The sequence below is a fragment of the Macrobrachium nipponense genome, chromosome 17 (assembly GCF_015104395.2).
Source record: "Macrobrachium nipponense isolate FS-2020 chromosome 17, ASM1510439v2, whole genome shotgun sequence".
Lineage (NCBI taxonomy): Eukaryota > Metazoa > Arthropoda > Malacostraca > Decapoda > Palaemonidae > Macrobrachium > Macrobrachium nipponense.
In genome coordinates, this window is record NC_087210.1 from 32,331,292 (window position 1) to 32,356,033 (window position 24,742).

Genomic DNA, 24,742 nt, shown 5'->3' on the forward strand with positions numbered 1-24,742 from the left:
AAACCAGGCAAGTTCCCAGACCATAGAATGTTGACTTAAAGAGTTTCAACGGTATAGCTTTTCTTTACAAAGTATATTAAAGCCCTATTTATTTATTTAGCCATAGATTTTAAGGTTATCAAAAGCTTGGCTAGGCTAGATTATTGGCACTGAATAGCCTTTCTCTTGGCCACCATTGGCAATGTATTTATTTTCATTTTATGTTTCTTTTCCTCTCTCTATGTTATAATAACTTCGAGTTGTCATAAAACGAGTATGTCGTTAGATGAGGAGTACTTCTGTGTGTTTGTTTGTTTGTGTGTGTGTGTGTGTGTGTGTGTGTGTGTGTGTATATGTATATATGTATGTATATATATATATATATATATATATATATATATATATATATATATATATATATATATATATATATATATATATATATATATATATATATATATATATATATATATATATATATATATATATATACCGTACATTTCTGTGTATAAGGCAACCTTTAAATCCTAAAATTCACCTCTAAAAATTGGGGATCGTCTTATACTACAATACCTTGAATTCCAAGATGTGTATCGTAGGCTAGCCTTGGCCTCGGTGCTATAGCTTAACCACCAACATACATGAGGATTAACTTTAAGAAATAAAGTGATAATAAAGGTAATAAAACCAATTTTACCTTATATAATATTGGCATATCTTCATGACAAATAGCCTATTTGAGGAATAATTCGGAATCAATGAAATAGACTTTTATCTAAGCCTATGCGATCCCAGCTGAGAAAATGTAAACTGTAAACATCGAGTTATGGTTGGCTCGCAGCAACCTTCATCTTTCAGTAACCTTTTAGAAATTTCAATGGTAGTGTAATTACAGTAGTAATAACATTTAGGATAATATAATATTCATTTTTTTCATTTAAATTTTCTCATACATATCACAAGATTGGTCATATGTGCCACCATCACAAGGATTCCAGTCTGGCTCTGGTGAGTCAACTTTCGCTTCGTCGTTGATATCATACAAATCATCATTTTTCAAATGATTTTACGACACTTTCTTTAAAACAAAATAATGCTTATATAACAAGTGAGGCAGCATGTAAAGCTGTTTGTAACTGGTTCAAACAATTCAGTCATATTGATAATTGTGTACGATAATTATTGTTCATTATTGTATTATTATTAGTGGTTGTTTGAGAATGGCAACAAAATGTAAACAAAAACAATGGTTTCCCTTTACCGACCTTCTGTATGAAAAACATATAGACTCAGCTTTGTTAAACCCAACATTGATCATTTACGAAAGGAATGTATGCATCTCTAAATTAAGTTCCCTTCAGCAACTAAAGACAGTGATGATATCAGTAAAACACGATCAGCTGAGACTGTAAACAAACCTAGAATGCAAATGGCGCATCATCGCATGTTCTTACAATGTAATACAATAATACATGCAATATGATTACAGTAAAACATGTTTTATTTAAATTATCATTAATCTCAATACAACTATTATTCGACTTTTGCAAGTGTAATGATGCAATTTCTCTCTCTGTCTGTCTCTCTCTCTCTCATCGATTGTAATACTAATGATACTCCTCCATTCATCCTGCACTAAAAAATTCCAAACGTCAACTGCCACAGTCTAGTTCGCCGCGAAATACGGGCTTAGATCTACCGAATTCTGAATGAAGCGATTATTGTAAAAATGTATTGGCATAAACAACTAAATTGAGAAACAGCTGATTGATGACGTCATTTACCATAACTATCAAGCATTTATTACGAGCTCCATTAAAATTGTTAAACCCTGCCGATTATCAATGGTGGCTTCCAAACGCAAAAATAAAATACATTTTTGTTCATCTATCATGCCATGGAGATCTCAAGAAAGAATACCAGTAAATTAAAGCTGCAGGTTATAGCTGCGGCTGAATAAAACGAATAATTGCCAAGCGGCGGTGATGTTTGGAACTGGAGAAATCACACCTACTTAATGCTTGTACCATGAAGTAAAGTAATGTGCACATTTTCAACCAGACTTCGTTAATTCATGATAAAAAGTATCTCCGAATTGCATCTCTTCTAACAAATAATAACAAAGAAAATATTGATAATACTCAAATCAGCCGAGATTTTGAGAATGTAAACAATATCAAATGCAAATGATGTACATGACAATGTTTATATTCTGTAATATAGTAACAAGTTCCTCGTTGGACGAGTGGTTTTTGCACTCGGCTACCAATCCGGTGGTCCGAAGTTAGATTCTCGGCTCGGCCAACACGGAATCAGAGGAATTTATTTCTGGTGATAGAATTCATTTCTTGATATAATGTGGTTCGGATCCCACAGTAAACTAGGTCCCATTGCTAGGTGACCAACTGGTTCCTAGCCATGTAAAAATATCTTATCCTTTGGGACAGCCCTAGGAGAGCTGTTAATCAGCTCAGTGGTCTGGTTAAACTAAGATATACTTAACTTAATACAGTAACGATAAGATAATAGTAATACTGTTATTGGATACAAGCAAAACAACCCTTAAGTCATCATTATTATGGTGCCACTAACTGGTTATCGGTACCATAAGCACCATTATGGTGCCTCTGTTAGGTATGTTATGGCGCCATAAGGCCTTATGGCACCAATAACCAAAACTCGGCCTGTTATGGCGCCATAAATTGCCAATATTATGGTGCTAGACGAGAGCCATAAAACCAGATCGCCGATATTGTAAATCTCCCATACAACAAAACAGTCACATTACAAAAGTCAGCCCTCCAACTGTCAAAGTTTCAAATATACATACATATTTATACACACACTTACATATATATATATAGCGTATTTATATGACATTTATAATTATGAGCTCACTCAGCATCAAAGATTTTATTTTTCTTATGTAGATGAAATTACACTGCATTCATATATACATGTGTATATATATCTATATATATATATATATATATATATATATATATATATATGTGTGCAATATATATATATATATATTATATATTATATACTATATATTTAATATAATATATATATATATATATATATATCTATATATATATTATATATATATAGATATATATATATTATATATATATATAGATATAATTATATATATATATTATACTATAATATATATATATATATATAGATATAGCTATATAGATATATAGATATATATATAGGATATATATATATATATATATATATATATATATATATAATATATATATATATATAGATATATATATATAGATATATAAATAGAATAGAATAGATATATAGTATATATATATATATATATATATCCATATATATATATATATATATAGATATATATATATATATATATATATTATATATATATTAATTATATATTATATATATCTATATATCTATATAGATAATATATAGATATATATAGATATATAGTAGATATATAGATATATATATAATATATATATATTATATATATATATATATAATATGTATAGATGTAGATATATATTATATTATATATATATATATATAGATATATATAGATTATATAGTCGAATATAGATAATAGATATATAATATAATAGATATATAGATATAGATATATATATATATATATATATATATATATATATATATATATATATATATATATATTAGATATATATTAGATATAATATATATATATATATTATATATATAGATAGAATATAATATATACATATATATATATTGATATATATTAGATATATATGAGATATATATATATATATATATCTCTATCTGTATAGATATATAATAGCTATATATATATATATATTATATATATATATGTAGATATATATAGATATATATAATCATATATATATATCTATTCGATATATAGATATATAATTAAATTTATATCTATATAATATCATATATATATATATCTATATCTTATATAATTAGATATATCTTATATCATTATATATATTAAAATATATATCTATATATTATAATATCTCTATATATATCTATATATATATATATCTTAGATATATATAGATATATATATATATATATCATATATCTATATATATCTAGATATATGTAGTTATATGAGTTATATATATATATCTATATATATATAAGTATATAATATATCTTATCTATACGTATCTATATCTCTATATATCTATATACAAATCTTATATATATATTCTCTATAGCTATAAATAATATATAATCTATATCTATATACTGATACCTCTATATATATATAGATAATATATATCTCTTTAGATATATATATATAATAAATTATTATAGATATATCTATATATATATATATATATTCTCTATCTCCTATATACTATATATATAGTATATATATATATATATATCTAGATATATATATAGATATCTATATATAATATCTAAATATATCTAATATATAAATCATATATTAGCTTATATAGATATATATATATATATATATATTATATATATAATTATATCTATATTTCTAATATATATAATATTCGATCGCATTTAATAATTATCTATATATATATATACTCTATATACATATATATAACTCTATATAAATATCTATATATATATAATATATTACATATACATATATATATATATAAATATACATATATATATATATAATTATCTAATATATCATACTATATATATCTATCTATATATATCTCTATCTACCTTACATATCTCTCTATTGACTATCTAAATCTTCTCTCCCCTATCTATATAATCTAATTCTCTATTATCCTCTATAGATATCTCTAATTCTATATCTATAATATATATATTATCATATTAGTTTTTATCTGAATGTTATTACATATGTATGATACACAAATCCGAAAAGGAAATGCATCACAATCAATTTTCACAAATAGGTTGAAATCTGAAACATATGGATATTTATTCGTTAGCCAGATGAATTAATCATATTTTCTTCAGTGCACGACCGGCTACATCATAGAAAAGGGTTAGGTTTAGTGGGATACTGATGTAAATATTTCACTTTATCTGTCTTGACAAGTCATAGAATATGCGACAATTTGTCGGTCACTGCCGCTCACAGGAGGGACATGCAGTGAACATGTATGTGAAAAAACCGACTAAAATTTTTTTTTTTCAATAGTACTTCAGGACATGTTTCTTTAGACATTAAATTGTCTGAATCCATCATTAACTAAAATTCAAAAATCCCTTGAAAATTAGCGATTGCTGCGCCCCTTAAAAATGGTTAATCCAGAATATTCAACCTAAAGATGGAGATTCTCTTTCATCTAGTATCAAACAAGAACCTAACACAAGAGTTGAAACAGAGTGAGCTGGGGCAGCAACGATAGCAAGAAAGGGGCTACACTAGAAGAGTGAACAGGAAATGACTAAAAGAGATAAGTTTCTTCACCACAGCATAGTTGTCAGGCTAAAGGGAAGGTAATATACAAGCCTTGAAATCACCACTAAAGATTATACAGAAAATGGAAGAAAACATGCTACGGTTATGTTCAACTTATTGACTCACCAAAAAATGGCAAAAAAAAATTTGCAAAAAACCAAAACAAAAAAGGAAAAATGCCCCTACTCTTTGATATAAATCTTAGCCCTAATATATACAAACTAAGACTGCATGAATACTGAAAAGGCATCTTTTAAAAATAATCAACCAGTCTTGGAATTTCTGTGAACTGTGAAGGAGTCAGCAGACATTGTAAGTGAAGAGTTAGGCACTGAGTAATTGTAGATCCATGAATTCATGCTCAAGCCTTCCAGATGTTACCAGAATCTCAGTTTGGCATATGAAGGGGCTATATTACAAAGGGTTTAAACCCTACGTTAAATATGCAAACCTATTACTTTTTATTGCTGCCTTATCACCAGTGCACAGAGAATGAAGTGTTAAAATGATTAAACACTATCAAAGCAGTAGTAAGCTAGTGGGTGAGAATGCCACTGGAAAGAAGGATCCAATTTCACCTGCTGAAATATAATTTGTTTATCTTCATAGTGGAGAAAATAATGTTTGAAAAGTATACAATTTCTATCCACAAACAAGTTTTTTTTTTTAGGTTATTTCCTAAAGTCATAATGTCTGTGATTTTCAACACTGCTGTTTGTTACCTGGACAAAATATATAGCCTAGTTTACAATTTATTTTTTGTCTCATACATCTAAAGTGCTTTGACAGGACAAAGAAGTGTGTCATTTTTAATCTCTGATGAAGATGGAGAGAAAATACAGAAAACAAATTTTTCTAAATAATTTCAGTCAAAGACTTTTTAATTTCCATAAACATTCAATGAAAAATAGTCATCTTAACACCATAAGGAGGTATGATGTCATCCGCTCTTCATTTGTTTAATTTCACACATATGATTATGTTTAACAGAGTTGAACAAACAGCTAAGAACCCACAATTCTAACAATGAACTAATGTGAAAATAAATGAGTAGAAAAATGCAAATGTAAGAAAACTGGCATATGAACATCATCTTCAAATGAGACAATGAAACACTCCTAATTTAAGTGAAGAGAATCTCACTAGTTAACTAGCTCAGATGGTGGTTTTCCAACACCAATGCAGCACTTGGTCTCTGTACCTGGATAAACTTTATGATCTCAGTAAAATGTAATCATTTGCCTTCTAAAAACAACTGCACATTACCTAACACTATTCACAATATATACAATGAAGAGTGGACAAAGCCAAGGTGAGTATTAATGTTACAAACAGAAATGCTTAATATGCTTAACATCACAACAATAATTACTTTGATACATATCCTCTAAAACATGAACCACCACAAATATGAGCATGTTCATAAGAGATTAAAAAAAAAAACAATTGTGTCTGTGTATGTCTGAATGAACTGTGAAGAATGCTACCTCAACAATGACTGTAAATACAATAACTGCACATTGAAAGATAGATATTCTTTTCTTTTTAAGTTACTTGTGACTGATGAATCACAAGACGTTGGGGTTTGGTTCAGTCCTGTAGCATAAGAACTTGCCTTACATTTGAGCTCAATTTCTTCTCAGTTTCAACTAAAAATCAATTAACTCATTTCCTACTTTTACTTTTGCTTGTTTTACTTTGTTTTTCCCTTTAATAAACAATTATTTTTCCTTAACATTCTAAGTCTGATAGCCTATACTGTCCACTGTTAAATCACAAAGTGTAACTATAGATAGAAAGATAAATATTTTTATAGAATGAAGTATATTTGTAAAACAAAACCTGTCAATCATATAAAGTACTCATTCAAGGTAAGACTGTCCTCATACATGAATTCTGACATTTTGTATGCAAAAGTAGCAATAGCTAAGAGGGACTACTCAAGCACACAGACTTGTGATTCATCAGTCACAAGTAACTATCCACCTCATTGTAAGTAACTATCCAATTCATTGCTTTGCCAGAGAGGTTATGCAAGGATGTGGGGATGGGATGTGAGCACTTCCAATAAACTGATGCATTTATAAGTAAAATACATTTTGTTGTAAACATTTTTCATATTAAACACATCAATCATATAACGCAAGAACTAAAGTTAATAAAGTCAAATAGTTGAAAGTCTGCTTTTGTTAAGTTTGTTGAAACCAGTAGAGCACATAGTGATAGAATAGGTCATAACCAAATGTCTAGGTACTGCTGGAAGCTGAACAAACATGGTGTAAAATAAATACCCTTGACCTATCACAAAAAATGCACAGAGCTCAACAAACCATGAAGTATGACAAGGATGCTAATTACAAAGGATGATTACTTCTTATAAGATTGATTGAAGAGTGAACAAGGGTGATAATTAGAAGGATAAAGAGGTGTATTAAAATCTTTCATCGGTAAAACTTGTCCTGCTGCTACTGATCCAATGAGTATAACCCCATCCCCTTGTGCATTGTATCCCCAAGGTGAAATGTGGCAATTGTAAAAGTTGAGACAGCATCTCCACATGCCTACATTGGTGATGACCTCTGAAACCCAGAGAAGTTGATATAACCTTGATCTCATGCACAGTTCTTACTAGATCAGCCTCTTCTTTTAAAAAAATCTGAATTGGCCTGACAGATGAAATGCCTCTTCAGCACAATATTGTTTTTGGAGACACACTGCCCACTCATGTTCCCACAAGAAGTATCTAAAGTCATGCCTCTTAGGTGTCTAATTCTTGTGGGGCTGTGATGTATGGCTCCCACAAAACAGAGAAGAGGTCATCTGCATTGGACTTCAAGGCTTGAATGGGATATGAAGCAATAGTACGATCCTGTGTAGTAGCCATCTGGGTCTTGGTGACAAACTCAGGAGCAAAGAACAATCCCTCTGAAGACTAACCTCTGGTATGTTTGGCAATGCCAGAGAGCATGTGCAACTCCTCATACCTTGAAGACACACAAGGTAGCAGGAAACCAGTCTTCATTATAAGTTGCAGCACATATACATCTTGCAGAGGTTCACATGGGTGAGACTTCAGAGGGTTAAGGACAGGTCTTATCATGGCTACCGGGTCATTCCATGAGAAAGAATGTTTTCAAAATGATGGAAGAATCTCCTGAGATCCCTCAAAGCAGTCACTTGTGAGAAGGACGCTCTGCAATCTTGACACTAACTGACAACTCCTGGAGCAATATGTTGATGAAAACGTCTGAAATCAAAGAAACAGACAAGCTCAGTGGGGTGACATTTCTCACCACACCCATGAAAGATTCTGTCCTTTTGTTGGTAGAGACTGAGGACTGAGGAACAGGAGACAGTTACAGTAGTGACTCCAAAAAGACTCGACTTCCGACTCAATGCAAGAAGGTGGGGGGTTCCTGTGGATGTGTACTTGGAGCAACTGCACAGCCACAGGCACCTCCAGGTTGGCAGGAGTTTGGGATGGACTACCAGCAGCTGAGGAAGATGGTCTAGGGTACCAATTCTACTATCCCATAGAGGAAAAATCAACTTCATTGGAGAGGGTGGAGGCTCGGAGCTTTGCTAGGACGTATCTGATCATGCAAAATACAAGGAAGGCATGTGACAAGGCTATCTTAACAGTGATGCACGATGTTCAGCATCCAGGCTGCCAGGTGTGGTTGTGTTGAGCAAACACACTGGGAGTTTATGGTTCAAGCTCAATGAACTTAGAAACACTAGTGATATGGCCCAAAACTGCCAAAGGGCCTTGCAGATTTTCCGCATCGAGTAATCACTCCAATTGCAGACAGGCATGCTTTGCCCTCCTGAGGGTGTGTTTGATGTTTTCATTCCTGGAGTGAACCCTAGGATTATCTCAACTTTGTTGGCCTCAGACTACACTATAATTCTTCCCTGGATCCTGAGATTGGCCACTATGTTGTTGCCCATCTATCGCATCTCTGAATATTTGTTTCCTGATCTTCAACTCCACTTCATTTGGGGGGGGGGGGGGGGGGGGTGGGGGGCTTGTTACTAGAAAGGGGAATTGGTAACCAGCATCACCTTCTTTACTCAAGGCTTTCCTTATCTCTTTCCACACCATCCAAAATGTCTGTAAACAAATAAGTGACCACTCCTGAGAAGTAAGAAAAATGTTTGGAGGTTGAGGCACAAAGGTTCAGCATCAGTGTCCCAGTTGTGTTGGCAACTTCTTGGCCAACCTTTGCTTAAACAAGTTTGGGTCAAGGACCATTAGGTCCTTGACATCTCAAGAAGAAAGCAGAGTTGAGAGGCCTTTGGGACAAGAGGTACAATATCATAACGTGCAGGATGGAAGTTTTGCAGAGAAAAAATAAATCAATGTCCTAACCTTAGCCAACTTAGCTGAAAACTTCACCTCCTAAGCCAAAAGTGATCCATCACTTGGTAACTGACAAGAACTTGCAGGAACCTCTCCACTGTATCTGTCACAGTAAGGGCATTTTAATCAGTAACAGAGTAAAGATAGTTTTCCTGTGATGTCACAGCAGATGAGCACCTGATAAGCTGCCACTTTGTTTTAGGTCAAGTATTGTAAACAAAGGAAATGTCAAATTTCGTTGTTATTCTAACGAATTATGAACCAAATCACGAAAAATAACAAGCAAGGACAGTCACAAACAGAAGGCTGATTTCATTGAGTCATTTTTGTGTGTCTTGACAGCTGAAAATTACCCCTGTTTATCCTGGAAATCCACAGTGCTCTCCTTCTTTCATGAATCTCTTAAGTTTTATCTACCCGATTTCTCACAACAGCAGGAAATGAGTAATGCGATTTTCTATCTCTGTTTGACCTATTGTGGCACCCAAACAGACTGCAAGTGTTTACCATATTTAAAGGATTAATAGGTTCATCATTGCAAAGTTCTGACAAAACCTTCTTGTCATGATTGCGTAAGTCACCTTTGCTCAATGCAGCTGCCCTACAACATGGCCGACTTCCATGTTTACATCCGGACCTCACTCTGGATTTAAAACTATCTAAGGATACAATCTTTCTGGTGATACTCTCAGTGAATTAAGATTTCCTAAAAGACTGAGTCAAGGAACCCTGAATTCAGTAAACTTGCAGAGCCTATGTTATGGAAAGTTTAAAGGTTTTGGGGGTAGCCACTAGACCTCCATCATGAGCTTAATGTCAGTAAAGGTGTCCTTTAAAGCACTAAAAGAGGAAGTTTAAAGGCCCACCTGAAATCAAATGAATAATCTCTAGAACACAATTTGATTACAGAAATCTCCTCCTTAGGTCAATTTGGTTGTGCAAGTATCTAAGTCTTGCAGACCAGTCTATTACTGGAAAAATGAAGCTTTCTCTTGCATGGGCCTGGCTGCTTCCTCATTGTTCTCACATGTTAGTTCAACTCAGACTCTCTGTAGAGTGACTGGGATAGGAGGAGAAAGAGGTGTCATAGGAAAGAACTCCTTGACCTCTGAGGGTATAAGGGGTCTAGGAAACCACTGAAAACAGTGAACTCTTCCCATTCAAATGACTGGGAGTGCCTGTTCTGGACAAGAACATCATTGCTGGAAGATAAAGAGAGACAGTATAGAAAAGCTTCCAAGGCCTCCATCACCAGGATATAAACCTTATCTTGAATCATGCTGCTAATAAATGTCTTCCCTTTCAGGATGGATGGAGGTGGAGACAGTCACAATCATATACAAAGTCTGACTTGGCAGCAACATCAGCCTTGTCACACTGGTGGAGTGGTTGGAACAAAAATCCTTGAAATTACAATGACCCCTTGAAGAAGTCCCCTTAATAATGATGCTTGGCATCTGAAGTATGTAAGTTTCTGCTTTAACCACTCTGGTTGAGGGAACCTCTTAGGATGGTCTATGATAGCTGGTATTAGGAAGGGGAATATATTTGAGCCTGGAAGGATTATCAGCATATCCATTGACAGATACTGAAGGTGATATAGCAGGAATGTTGACAGCAGGATTTGCAGCAGGAGTGGAAGGGCAAAATCAACCACAAAGGGCAGCAGGAAAACACATTCACAAAGCAATAGCAGCAGCTGTGGACAGGATAGAAGTATGGCTATTGCAGCAAGTCATGGGCAGTACTACTGTAGGAACAATGGCAGCAACTGACACAGCAAGCAAAGGGTAAATGGCAGTAATGATAGGTAAAGCAGGAGCAGGCAGCACAAAAGGTATCACATGCATAGCACGTGAAGTTTAAACTACATATAGGTATCATTGAAGGAGGCAAAAGGAATAAAGATGCTGCAAGCACCTGCACAGCATGTATGGGAGGCAGAGCAAACACTTTTAAAGCATTGATCAAACTGCTGTCATTGTATAAGTAAGAGGTTCCAGAGCACAGTGCCAGTGGAAAAACCAACACCTCTAGCATCAAGTAGGCAGAAGATTTTTGTTAAAACAGGAGGCAATACTAGCAAATTTGGTATAACAGTTGTATTCAGCTAGCCAACCAGTTACACAAACAGGCTGTGTCAAAGGAATGGTCCAGTAACTGGGGGAAGTGGGCAGAATAGGTGTTGGGTGAGCAAGCGATAGGTCAACTGAGCTGACAGGCTAAGCAGGAGGCAACGATATCAGTTGAAAACTGTTGCTCCTTGACTAAGATGAGGAAGATCCAGATGTCAAGAATTCCAATACAATCCAAACACTTCAGATACAGAAAGCCGATCCTTCTCTGGCTAGTTCATCATACTGTTGTTTTAGTGAGTCTACTGGTTGGCAGACTTCAACGTAATGCAACAGTTGAGGGTCTGCATCTTGTGAAGGCTTGAAAATACCCTACCAGGTGAACTCTGACAAATTCATTTATGCATACATACAATGAGCTAAACAACCATTCTAGTGCACAACAATACAAGGCCAAGAGACAAACACAAATACACATAAGATAGCAACTTCAGCAACCACAGCAAATACTAGTAAATTATACAGCTGAAAAACAAGCAAACATGACAGATACCAATTACCAACAAAAGTTATTCAAAAGAAAAATGCCAGTATTTCATTGCACTGAAACAAGAAGTACTGAATCAGTTTACCTCTTATGTTAACTACCAACCAGCTTGCTCAGTAGTTAAGCAACAAAAAATGCTGTTACAAGAAAAATAAAAATCTTCTTACATAAATATGATCAGAAACATTTGTAATTACCTGTACTTAATTACTAACTAGTAACAATGGAAATGCAATTTTCAACAGAATGCATGAGCAATTTGAAATGTGCACAAGAAGCCAGCAAAACTACTATCTTCTAGTGATCACTTACTAATCATTCTTTTGGTAAAAGGGATAAAAAAGTAAAAAAAAAATGTAAATAATAATCAAGAGGATAAATCATACAGAATGTCATGGATAGTTACTCACAACTGATGGATTACAGGTATGTGCTCATGCATGAACACTCCTTAGTTACTCTCATTCTTTTGTCTACTTGATGAATGTAAATACATACTATGTGATAAATAAGTTTACTAGCTATGGGTAATTCTAGATTTAGTATCTGTCTCTGACAGTAATGTGTTGACAATTCAATTTTTGGTTGCATAACTTCACTCCATGAATGAAAGAAAAATTTTCTAATAAAGTAACCATCTGATAAACCTTTTTCATTTGCTATTTCATCTACCTTTTAATGTTGAAGTTACTTACTTCACTTTCTAAATAATGTCTCTAATAATAATATTTGTGTACAGTGCATGTACTGAATTAAAAAACAAAAATTGGATCCCTTTTTAGTCAAGTTCCTAAATGAATTCAAATTTCTTGAGAATAGTGCATATAAAACTCTGGTCTCCCTTGAAAACCTCTAATAACAATGAACAATATACAAAAATATATTTCCAAAAAGTCATAGGATACATTCAAGAGAGCTTCTGTCTCCCTTCACATAACAAGGATCATCTTTTCTTGAATTAAAATCATCCATCAATATACAAGCTTACAATCAAATAATACTTTCTGGAATGTATCCCAACCTTCAAAATACATCTTTCCTGAAAACCTAATCCACTTCAACCTCTGGGGGGTTTGAATGACCTGGATCACCTACAGACTCGTCGTGGATTTCATCATTACGTACGCTTAGCATACTGGTTAAGGTTTGGGCAACATTCTTGGCATCCTCTTGTTCATTTCTTTCTTGTGAAATAACTGGTAAATCTGGAAGCACTCCAGTATCGACATAATGACCAATAGTATTGACACGATCATTAAACACATTTGCTCTATCCGCATAAACATGATGACCAGCTCCCTGTATTACCTGCAATTTAACAATAATTTGGTTACTTCATTCACATGTATTGTTTTAATCTGAGCACAGTGCTCACCCCCATATTCACGGGGGATGCATACCAGAACCCCCCACGAATAGCTAGACTCCGCAAATTGTTGAAACCCCTATAAAAATGCTTAAAACTGCCTATTTTGTTAGTAAAACTCAAGAAAAACCCACTAAAAATGTTTATACCCGTTTTTTTCAATAGCTTTATCACAAAAAAAGTGCATTTTATGATGAAATTGATAAAAAAACACTAATTTGTGGATGTTTTTCATAGAATAGGCAAATTTTCTACAAATAATGGGTACAGTAGTACCTCGAGATACAAAATTAATCCGTTCTGAGGTGCCCTTCGTATCATGAGGTTTTCGTATCTTGGACCACATTTTACATTTTACATGTCCGCACGTTACGAATTCATGCATTATTTTGTGATAATATTTTCTCTGTGTTGCTTTGATCATTTTACAATGTGTTATATACCAAAATGATTGCAATTTAGTGTACAATACAACGAAAAAAAATTAACTTGTTAGCTTTAACCGTTTTGCTCACAGCACGATTTGAATACAATTATATATGAAATTTTGTTTTCGCGCAATCACATATCCCATTATTTATATATGATAATGATATTTTTTTTTTCATTTCTGATGGTTGCATACTAAACTTCAGGCAATGACCAAAAAATTAGCCACAAATGAACTCTTAATCTTGAAAACTAAGCGCGCTGTGATTTTTTGAAAAAAATATTTTTCTGCTTCGGCGCTCACTCCGAGACCAACCCCCCCCCCCCCCGCCATACGGGAGACGATTTTTAAAATACCCCTTCGGCGTTAAAGGGTTAAAGAGGTCAAAAGCTATTTTACATACATAATCTCGGATTAAGGTCCAAATAGAAGGGTGTACTGATAAAATGTGAGTAAATATTATAATTAGTACGCCTGTCGAATCTATTACAAATAAGTAATAGAAATATATTCTATAAATAAATAAAATTCTATACCCAATAAAGAAAAATATTAAATAAAAAACCACTAACATTTGGAAAGTCCTATTTTCCTATACGTACTCTCCTCTCAATCACTTTCTATTTACAACATAGTACTAAAGCCAAAATTGTAATCATACTAAAGATGACAGCTTATTACGTACCTGAACATCAACATAAGAATTAGGCCTCATGTACTTCATTTGGAAGCCTGGATCTCTATCAACCCAAGACCTTGAACCATAAATCAATGTAATGGGCACCTCCTTTCTTAAGGAATCCATTCGCTGAATCATGGGATATTTTGCCCAACCAAAGCCAGCCATTAGAGTATGGAAAGCTGATTCTCCGCTGAAAATAAAAAAAAATATTTAGTATGATATTGTTAATATACAATAAAGTTTTGTACATACTTACCCGGCAGATATATACTTAGCTATAGTCTCCAACGTCCCGACAGAATTCAAAACTCGCGGCACACGCGACAGGTAGGTCAGGTGATCAGCCCATCCCCGCCGCTGGGTGGCGGGACTAGGAACCATTCCCGTTTGTAATCAGATTTTCTCTTCCACCTGTCTCCTGAGGGGAGGCTGGGCGGGCCATTAATCGTGAACCAGCCCGATCTGAAATAGAGGCATTAACCTTATGTAAGACCGACTGGACGTGCCCCGACAAGGAAAGTTGAAATGAATAATTGGGATCCTGTGTAGCTCCCAGCAAGGCTTCCAAGCAGGAAGGAGTGTAAGATGACCGAGCCTGAGTCCTACTCTCCAAATTGTTGAAACCACAAATGAGATCGACAACTTCTGAAAAGGAAGACAAAAACTCTTAAATGTCTCCCTCCTCCTGCTCTGGCAACAGAGACCAACGACGAGAAGGGTGTGCAGGCTCAACTAAAACGCCTTCTTTGTTCAAATTAATGGAAGAACCAGCAGCCAAACAGCCCAAAACACCAACTAACCTCGTCTGGGCTGGATCCAAGACCCGACTCCTGCGATGAACCAACCACAACACCAGGAACATTACTATGCACTCTCCCAACAGATAACTCCTTAACATGGCTGCAAATGGGCACAGGCATGGCAGACGTACGAACGTGAGCTGGAGAGGATTCTCGAACACTCGAGAATGAATGAGAACCCCTCGAGTCAAACTCCTGGAAGTACCAGGGAGAGGGGCAGGCAAGCACTCCTGCTGCACCAACTCCCCGCTCACAACCTTTGACCTCCTGACATCCTTACAGCGACAAATAGGCCCTGGACATAGAGAAGTGGGAGTGCCTGCAACATGTGCACGAATGGGGGAGGTTGCAACATGCTCACGATTCGATGCAGAGGACGAAGCAGCCACTGCAGAGTGCACAGGGGAAGATACACTAACACTTTCCAGAACACCAACACTCTCAGGAACACGGGCATGTTGCTCCTCATTCGCAGGTGAAGAAAGGGCAAAGTCCTTAGCCTTCCAACGCTTGATACGCTGACGTGTCGGAGATGGGGGAGAAGGAGAGGAAGACAGCACTGGCTCCTTACGCAATCTCTTCGCAGGAGGCGAGGGCGATGCAACACATTTGCTTCCAGTCCTCCCAGCCAACATGGCGGCAAACTTATCTTCCAAAACAGAGTCCAATCTCTTAAGAACCACCTAGCATAAAGCCTCAGATGGATCAGCAAGAGAAGGCTCCGACAACATGGAAGGGAGATGCAGCGAACCGGACGGCAGAGATGACATCATGGCAGTGAACGATGATGACACAGATGAGCGAGGCAGTACAGTGGAGACGACTGGGAGTGACGCCGTCGATGGAAGGGACGTCATAAGTGGCGATGACGTCACGGCTTCCCCTCGATCCGAACGGGAAGCAGACGCCACTGGCAGAGGGATACAAAATGACTGACCCTGTGACGTCACTAGAGTGGCTGACGCCACGGCTTCCCTCTGACTCACAGAAGCGTCAACTGTCACTGGCAGAGCAATACAATATGATTGACCTCAGCTACCTACGAAGACGAGGCCAGGAGGAGGGGGGAAGACCTGGACAGCATGAGGGGGGGGATAGTGAGCATCCATGAAGTGCGTCAGCAAACCCTTCAAGGACAGAGAACCCTGTAGCCCCATCGACTTCCAAAGCACCACCATCTTGGACGCCTCCGACTCTGCAATAAAAGCCAATGATGAAAAAACCTCCTCCCTCTCAGGAATCTAATTAACTCCCAAAGAAGAAGCAGCGACATTACAAAAATCAGCCTAAGGGCCTCCCGATACTTCCAACGATGAATCAATGGAAGAAAAGGAAGGGGACAAAGGCACAACACTACTATGGGGTATGACCGCAACAGGAGACGGGGCATTGGGAAGAGGAGAAGAAAAACCTTCCCACGAAGGAAGAGTAGAAACCCTACGATGCTCCCTCTGGCTATAAAACAATTTCCACTGCTCTTTAGGCCATGCACGGCATTCCATGCAATAATTTGTTATTTTACAAACATTAGAGCGACACCTACTGCATGTGATGTGGGGATCGGTCGCAACCGAAGCCAAAAAACGAGAACATGGAAAACCTGAAGTTCCGGGGCACATACGTTGACAAGGCCGAGAAGGAGCAGAAAATGCCATAATAACAGCACACACACACAGACACACTCTAAACACAACTGAAACAGGCAATGAACCGGGTAAAGGCCGAGAGAGGTCAATCAAAACTCTTGCCCAGGTGGTTAGGAAAAGACTGACACGGTGGCGTAGGTGCGTGTTCCTTGACCACTCTTCACCCGATATATGCACGCATTGCCAGATCTCACAAGATTCCTTGCTTTCATTTGCGATTTAACCGGATCCAGCGAGGTACTAGAAATTATCCTATTGCTAAGACCGAAGGTTTGTTCGCTTATGAACAACCAAAAGATTTGCCAACCAGTTTCTACTTAACCCTCTTACGCCGACTGGATGTATTTTACGTCGACTTACAAAAGTTTATTTTAAAATTCACGGAAAAATACTTATAGGCCTACCAGCCTAAAACTTTTGAATCACCCGCCTTAGGGGATGCTGGGAGTTCACGGATCAAGGTGTTGTTTTGTTTACAATCGTTACGCAGGCACGCAAGCGCGAATTTCTTTCTTGCCGCACTAAAAAGTATCTGTGACACATCTCGGAAATTATTTCGTCCTGATTTTTGTACCATAGTAAATTAGCCGTTACATGAAGTATTATATATGAAAATGTGCGCATTTTTATGTAGAATACAACAATAAAATACTCATGATTGTAGCTTTTATCAGTTTTGAGATATTTTCATATAAATAACGATAAGTGCCAAAATTTCAATCTTTGGTCAACTTTGACTCTACCGAAATGGTCAAAAAACGCAATTGTAAGCTAAAACTCTTATATTTTAGTAATATTCAATCATTTACCTTAATTTTGCAACTAATTGGAAGTCTCTAGCACAATATTTCGATTTATGGTGAATTTATGAAAAAAACTTTTTCCTTACGTCTGCGTGGTAACTCTTCCGAAAAAAATCATACATGTGATTGTGGTAATGTTTGCACCATTTTAAAATTAGCCGTTATATAAAGTTTTATATATGGAAATGTGTGCAATTTCATGCACAATACAACTAAAAACAACCCATGGTAGTAGCTTTTATCAGTTTTGAGATATTTTCATATAAATAACGATAATTGCCAAAATTTCAACCTTCGGTCAACTTTGACTCTACCGAAATGGTTGAAAAACGCAATTGTAAGCTAAAACGCTTATATTCTAGTAATATTCAAGCATTTACCTTCATTTTGCAACAAATTGGAAGTCTCTAGCACAATATTTTGATTTATGGTGAATTTATGAAAAAAAGAACATTTTTTTTACATCCGCGCAGTAACTCTTCCGAAAAAATCATACGTGCGATTGTGGTAATGTTTGCACCATTTTAAATTAGCCGTTACATAAAGTTTTTATATATGAAAATGTGTGCAATTTCACTTAGAATACAACAAAAAATAATTGAAGGTTGTAGCTTTTCTCATTTTGAAATATTTGCATATAAATCACAATAAATAGAAAAAAAACCACGTTTGGTCAACTTTGACTCTACCGAAATGGTCGAAAAACGCAATTGTAAGCTAAAACTCTTACAGCCTAGTAATATTCAGTCATTTATCTTCATCTTGAAACAAATTCGAAGTCTCTAGCAAAATATTTAGATTTATGGTAAATTTTTAAAAAAATCTTTCCTTCCCTTCGCGCGCGGATTCTCCGCCACAAATCTCCGAAATGCGTACATCCCATTCTCGGAATATTTGCTCCGTTTCATATTAGGCATTTCATAGAGTTTTATATATGAAAATGTGCGCAATTTCATGTAGAATAAAACGAAAAATATTTGAAAGTTGTAGCTTTTCTTATTTCCGAAATAATTGCATATAAAAAATATATATATAAAAAAATTTGACATTCGGTCAACTTTAACTCGTCAGATATGGTCGAAAACTGCAATTGTAAGCTAATACTCTTACAGTATAGTAATATTCAATTATTTGTCTTCATTTTGAAAGAAATTGGAAGTCTCTAGGACAATATTTAGATTTATGGTGAATTTTTGAAAAAAATATTTGTTTACTTCCGCGCGTTACGAATTCATGCATTATTTTGTGATAATATTTTCTCTGTGTTGCTTTTATCGTTTTACAATGTGTTATATACCAAAATGATTGCAATTTAGTGTACATTACAAAAAAAAAAAGTAACTTGTTACCTTTAACCGTTTTGCGCACAGCGCGATTTGAATACAATTATATATGAAATTTGGTTTTTGCGCTATCATATATCGCATTATTTACATATGATAATGATAATTTTTTTCATTTCTGATGGTTGCATACTAAACTTCAACCAATGACAAAAAAAGGAGCCAAAAATGAACTCTTAATCTTGAAAACTAAGCGCGCTGTGATTTTTTGAAAAAAATATTTTTTCCGCTTCCGCGCTCACTTTGAAACACCTCCGGCACACGGGAGACAATTTTTTTTTACCGCTTCAGCGTAAGAGGGTTAAATTTTTACAAATTTTGCCTAGAAATTCAAGTGTACTAAAATGGTATGTTACAAACGTAAATTAAATTAAACTATTCACTGCTCTACTGGCTCCAAGTTTCAGAGAATGGCATATTAATAAAAGAACAATTGTTTTTCCTTTTGTTTTATACATGTAACCTTCATGAAACAAAAATGCAAAATAAGTTCTTTCATCTTTCCTTATCCTACAGTTTTTAATATCTTAATGTTTTTACACAAAAAACATCAATGTAAAAAAAGAAGACAAATATACATAAAAATTAGCATAGTAGACCAGGAATGGCCACATCTCCCATTAGCGACACTTAACAGTTAACTTCATTAGGTGCACTGGTTCCACTGCCTTCTAATGAAAATTGTAATTTATAAATGAAACTGAAGAGTGAGCTCCTCTAATTCTTATCACAGATGGCTGGAAAGCTAATGCATTCAACCATTATCTGCTTCCTGAATGTCAGTCTTCAATATCCCTAACATTTTTATTACTTGCATGATCAGCTCTATCTGATGCTTTTGTTTCTTGACCATCTTGAATGCTTGGATGCCAGATAGTGCAATAAAGAAATGTTACCAACAGGAACAATTAAAATCCTCAGTGAAAAATTGGCACTTGCAAAATTTTAAGGAATGGGAAATATGAAGGCTATACAGTATAAATGTACACTTGACTACTCAATACATAAAGAGGTAGTTAACAAGCCTTGTGGAAAATGGATCAGCCAACAATGGCTGATGGAACTGAAGGAGGTACTTACTCTCTTCTGCAAGGAAATCAAAGACTTGAATGGTATTCCTAAATGTTTTGAATTGTATCTATCAATAAATGTCAGTATTATACACCATTGGACTTTTGCTGTAATCCTCAATTGTGAGTAGCAATCAATAATTTATTACATAAAAAATTAGAAATTCACATTAAACAGATTTAACAAGTCTACAATACTTTTGTGTGTACAGTAGACCCTTGACTCACGAACGCATTGACCCACGTACAACTCGATCCCCGACCAAAATTATAGGTAAAATTTCACCTTGACTTACGAACTAACTTTGAGATACGAACAAAAAAAAATGCGGAAAATAAAAATTCTGTTTGGGTCATGAACTAATTTTGAGACATGAACATTTGAAAAATGCTGGAAATTTCTGGAAAATAACAATTCACTTTGTTTCACAAACTAATTTTTAGACACAAACATTTGAAAAATGCGCGAAATCGCCCAGCACACGTGAGAGCGTTTTGAGTTGCCATGGGACCAGCCATCCTCCAGCCGCCCACGCACGGCGTCACCCACGCATCGCTCTTTGTCTCATCTCATTGTGTACAAGACGTTCGTCAATTCGCTTAGCATTTTTTGCGCTAAAACTTGTGATTTTCTTCATAATGGCCCTAAGAAAGTGAAGAGTGGTGGTGAAAGTAAGAAAGTGAAGAGTGATGGTGAGAAGAGGGTGCAGAGGAAGATAACCATTGAAATAAAGAAAGAAATTATAGAAAAGTTTGAACGTGGTGTTCGCGTGACCGATATCGCAAGTGAGTACAAGATGGCCAAGTCGACAATTTCGACAATTTTGAAAAACAAGGATGCCATTAAAGAAGCAAATGTTGCGAAGGGAGTGACAGTACTAACCAAGATGAGATCGCAAACCCTCGAAGAGGCAGAAAAAATAATTTTGAAGTGGGTACATGAGAAACAGATGGCAGGTGATAGTGTAAACGAGCCGATCATCTGCGAGAAAGCTCGCAAGTGTATCAGAGTTTGCTGAAGGAAACTCCTTCTACTAGTGCCACGCCAGATGATTTTAAGGCTAGTAAAGGGTGGTTTGATAACTTCAAGAAGAGAACTGGAATTCACTCTGTAATTAGGCATGGTGAGGCTGCTAGCGCAGACAAGGCTGCTGCTGAGGCATTCGTGACTGAGTTTGCCGAGTTCGTGGAGGCCGAAGGATACGTCGCTCAACAGATTTTCAATTGTGATGAAACGGGCCTCTTCTGGAAGAAGATGCCCAACAGGACATTTATCACCCAAGAAGAGAAGGCGCTCCCAGGCCACAAGCCAATGAAGGATAGGCTTACGCTTTTGTTATGCTCAAACGCAAGTGGCGACTTGAAACTAAAGCCGCTACTTGTCTACCATTCAAATAACCCGCGTGCCTTTAAGCAGCACAACGTAAATAAGGCCAGACTGCCTGTAATGTGGAGGGCCAATACAAAAGCATGGGTGACACGGAACTTGTTTATGGAGTGGATTGATGAAGTGTTTGCGCCGACCGTGAGTCAGTACCTAACAGAGAACAAGCTACCCCTGCGGTGCCTTCTGATCATGGATAATGCCCCGGCACACCCTTCGTACTTGGCTGACTGCAGTGAACATGACTTCATTCAGTTCAAGTTCCTTCCACCCAACACGACCTCTGTTCTCCAGCCCATGGACCAACAAGTCATTAGCAATTTTAAGAAATTATATACGAAGGCGCTCTTCTCCAGATGCTTCCGTGTAACTGAAGAGACAAAATTAACCTTAAAAGAATTTTGGAAGAAGCACTTTAATGTTTTTCACTGCATAACCCTCATTGATAACGCATGGACTGAAGTTACGTACCGCACATTAAATTCTGCGTGGCAGAAACTTTGGCCCCAGTGCGTAACTGTCCGTGACTTTGAGGGCTTCGATGCAGAGATTGTGCAAGAAATTGTGTCCATGGGCAACAGTATGGGTCTACAAGTCAACGACGAAGATGTTGAAGAATTGGTCGCTGAACATTCAGAAGATTTGACTGCGGACGAACTTGTTCAACTCCACAAAGAGCAGCAGGAGCAACTTGCTCGGGAGCAATCAACTGACGAAGAGGAGGCTGGGGAGGAAGTTACAGATGTCAGCAGTGATGTGATAAAAGCTGCATTGGAAAAGTGGAATGATGTCCAGTGCTTCCTTGAATTGTATCATCCGGACAAAATTGTTACGAACAGGATCGTGAATATGCTCAATGAAAATTTAATGAGCCATTTCAGAAAAGTTATGCAAGGAAGGAAAAGGCAACAGACATTGGATAAGTTTGTGATTAAACGTTCACCAAAAAAACCTAGAAGGAGTTGAATCTCCGGAACGAGATCTCCCCGACCTGGATGGGGGAGGGTTCCTTCCTTACGCACAATAACCTCCTCCCCACCCACCACCCTCCTCTTCTCTTGTCCGTCAAGCCAGAAGTCTCGCCAGTCATAGTAAGTGTTCACTTTACAAACGTTTTTATAGTGTTAGTTTACCATTTTAAATTATATTATTAGATATATTAAGGTTTTTTACACTGACTTTTACATTATCTGTGTAAAATAAGGCAAAAATATACATAATATATATTGGTTCGTAGGGGTCGAGAACCAATTAATATTATTCCCATTAAACCTTATGGGGAAATTAGCTCCGAGTCACGAACAATTTCGAACACGACCAAGGTCTAGGAACGGATTGTGTTCGTGAGTCAAGGGTTCTACTGTATATAACATCTATTCCACAATTATACAATACAGTACAGATCAATTAAAGTAAGGCATTTTATTTACATCACAAAATCAATTCCAAAGTAAAAAGTGAGCGAGGAGTTTTGTACTATTATAAAATTATGGAAAAAGTATGTTAGAAATAACAAAATTAATTACACTTACGTTGGATCTTGAGCATTACAGTGATACAAGTAATTTGGTATAACTTCTTCAGCATCCTTTACCATCCCAGAAAACTTGTGAATAAGGTCAGGGCGGGCTTTTTGTAAAAGCTTTGGTCCTATGGGTAAAAACCAAGAAGGAAATAAAATAAAAAATGACGGCACTTTCAACTTGCAAAAATATTTTACATTCACAAAATTGTCAGGTAGAATTCCTGAGTGTTGGCAAAAATTATAACAATCAAATTTACTTTAAGGGTCAGCACATAAACATTATGAAGATCTCTAAATGCTAACATTAAGCATCAAAATTGTATACAAGAAAAAAATATCTAGTGAATAAAAATGCTTAATGTTTAAGAGCTTAACTTCTCCCTACTTACTACCATAAAAAAAACTATTAATTGAAAACTTGACAAAAGGAGGTATGTAACCCAGAAAATTTGTGATATCCCATATGAATATGACATTTTTATAATACATAAATAAAATTTTATAGTATATTTGTACTTACCAAGTAATTACATAGCAAATTAATTCCCCACTTGGCAGCAAAAAGATTTCAAATTTCGCAGAAAGCTTTTGAAAGGTGCCGCCTACTAACAGCAATATGTATTCAGTAACTCAGCTTTTGTCTTTGTAAATTTTACCTTGTCATATCTTTCTTTCCTAAAAATATACAGAGCATTGTACTGTAGCTACCAGTCAAGCAGCAGAGAGGTCAAACTGTTGGCTACGGTACTTCCTACCCATTCAGATAATAGTGTTGTAATGACCACATGTAATGAGCTTAAGTTAAATCAGTTACAAGTTAAAAGCATTTTAGTTTAGTACAGTATAAATATAGAACTGCATATAAAAATAAAGTATAAATATAGAACTGCATATAAAAATAAAAGTATAAATGAAAAGTTTATTTACTTTGGAAATAAAAATGAAAATAGTAAACGACAGTTTAAATCAGCTGACCCCCTTCAGTGTCCATCTTATCTGCTATCTGGATTAATGGGGTCCGGTTTAACAAGGGGTGACTGTACTTCAACAATTACATTTAAGACGATTGTTTACCATCAGCTAGCTAGTAGCCTAAATGCAGTAAACATATGAATGCAAAAAATTTTGGCATGAAAGACTAACGTATGTTCCAGCCTTATAACGAAAAAGTAAAATTCAAGAATTACAAAAGGCAATTGTTTATCTTCTGCTAACTAGTAGTCTAAATGAATGCCCAGCAGGGCACCAGCTTAATGAACTTATGTGGCAAT

General features: G+C 35.6%; 1 protein-coding gene across 1 annotated transcript in view; it reads right to left on the reverse strand.

Annotated features, from left to right (window-relative positions):
- Positions 1-6,177: 6,177 nt before the first annotated feature.
- Positions 6,178-24,742, reverse strand: part of LOC135195872 ((Lyso)-N-acylphosphatidylethanolamine lipase-like) — a 182,452-nt gene continuing 163,887 nt past the window's right edge. Inside the window, exons 6-8 of the mRNA XM_064222382.1 lie at positions 23,479-23,596; positions 14,904-15,090; positions 6,178-13,730 (exon numbers count right to left, since the gene is read on the reverse strand). Coding sequence (XP_064078452.1) covers positions 13,470-13,730; positions 14,904-15,090; positions 23,479-23,596 — 566 coding nt within the window. The 3' untranslated portion in view covers positions 6,178-13,469. The remainder of the gene's footprint in view (positions 13,731-14,903; positions 15,091-23,478; positions 23,597-24,742) is intronic.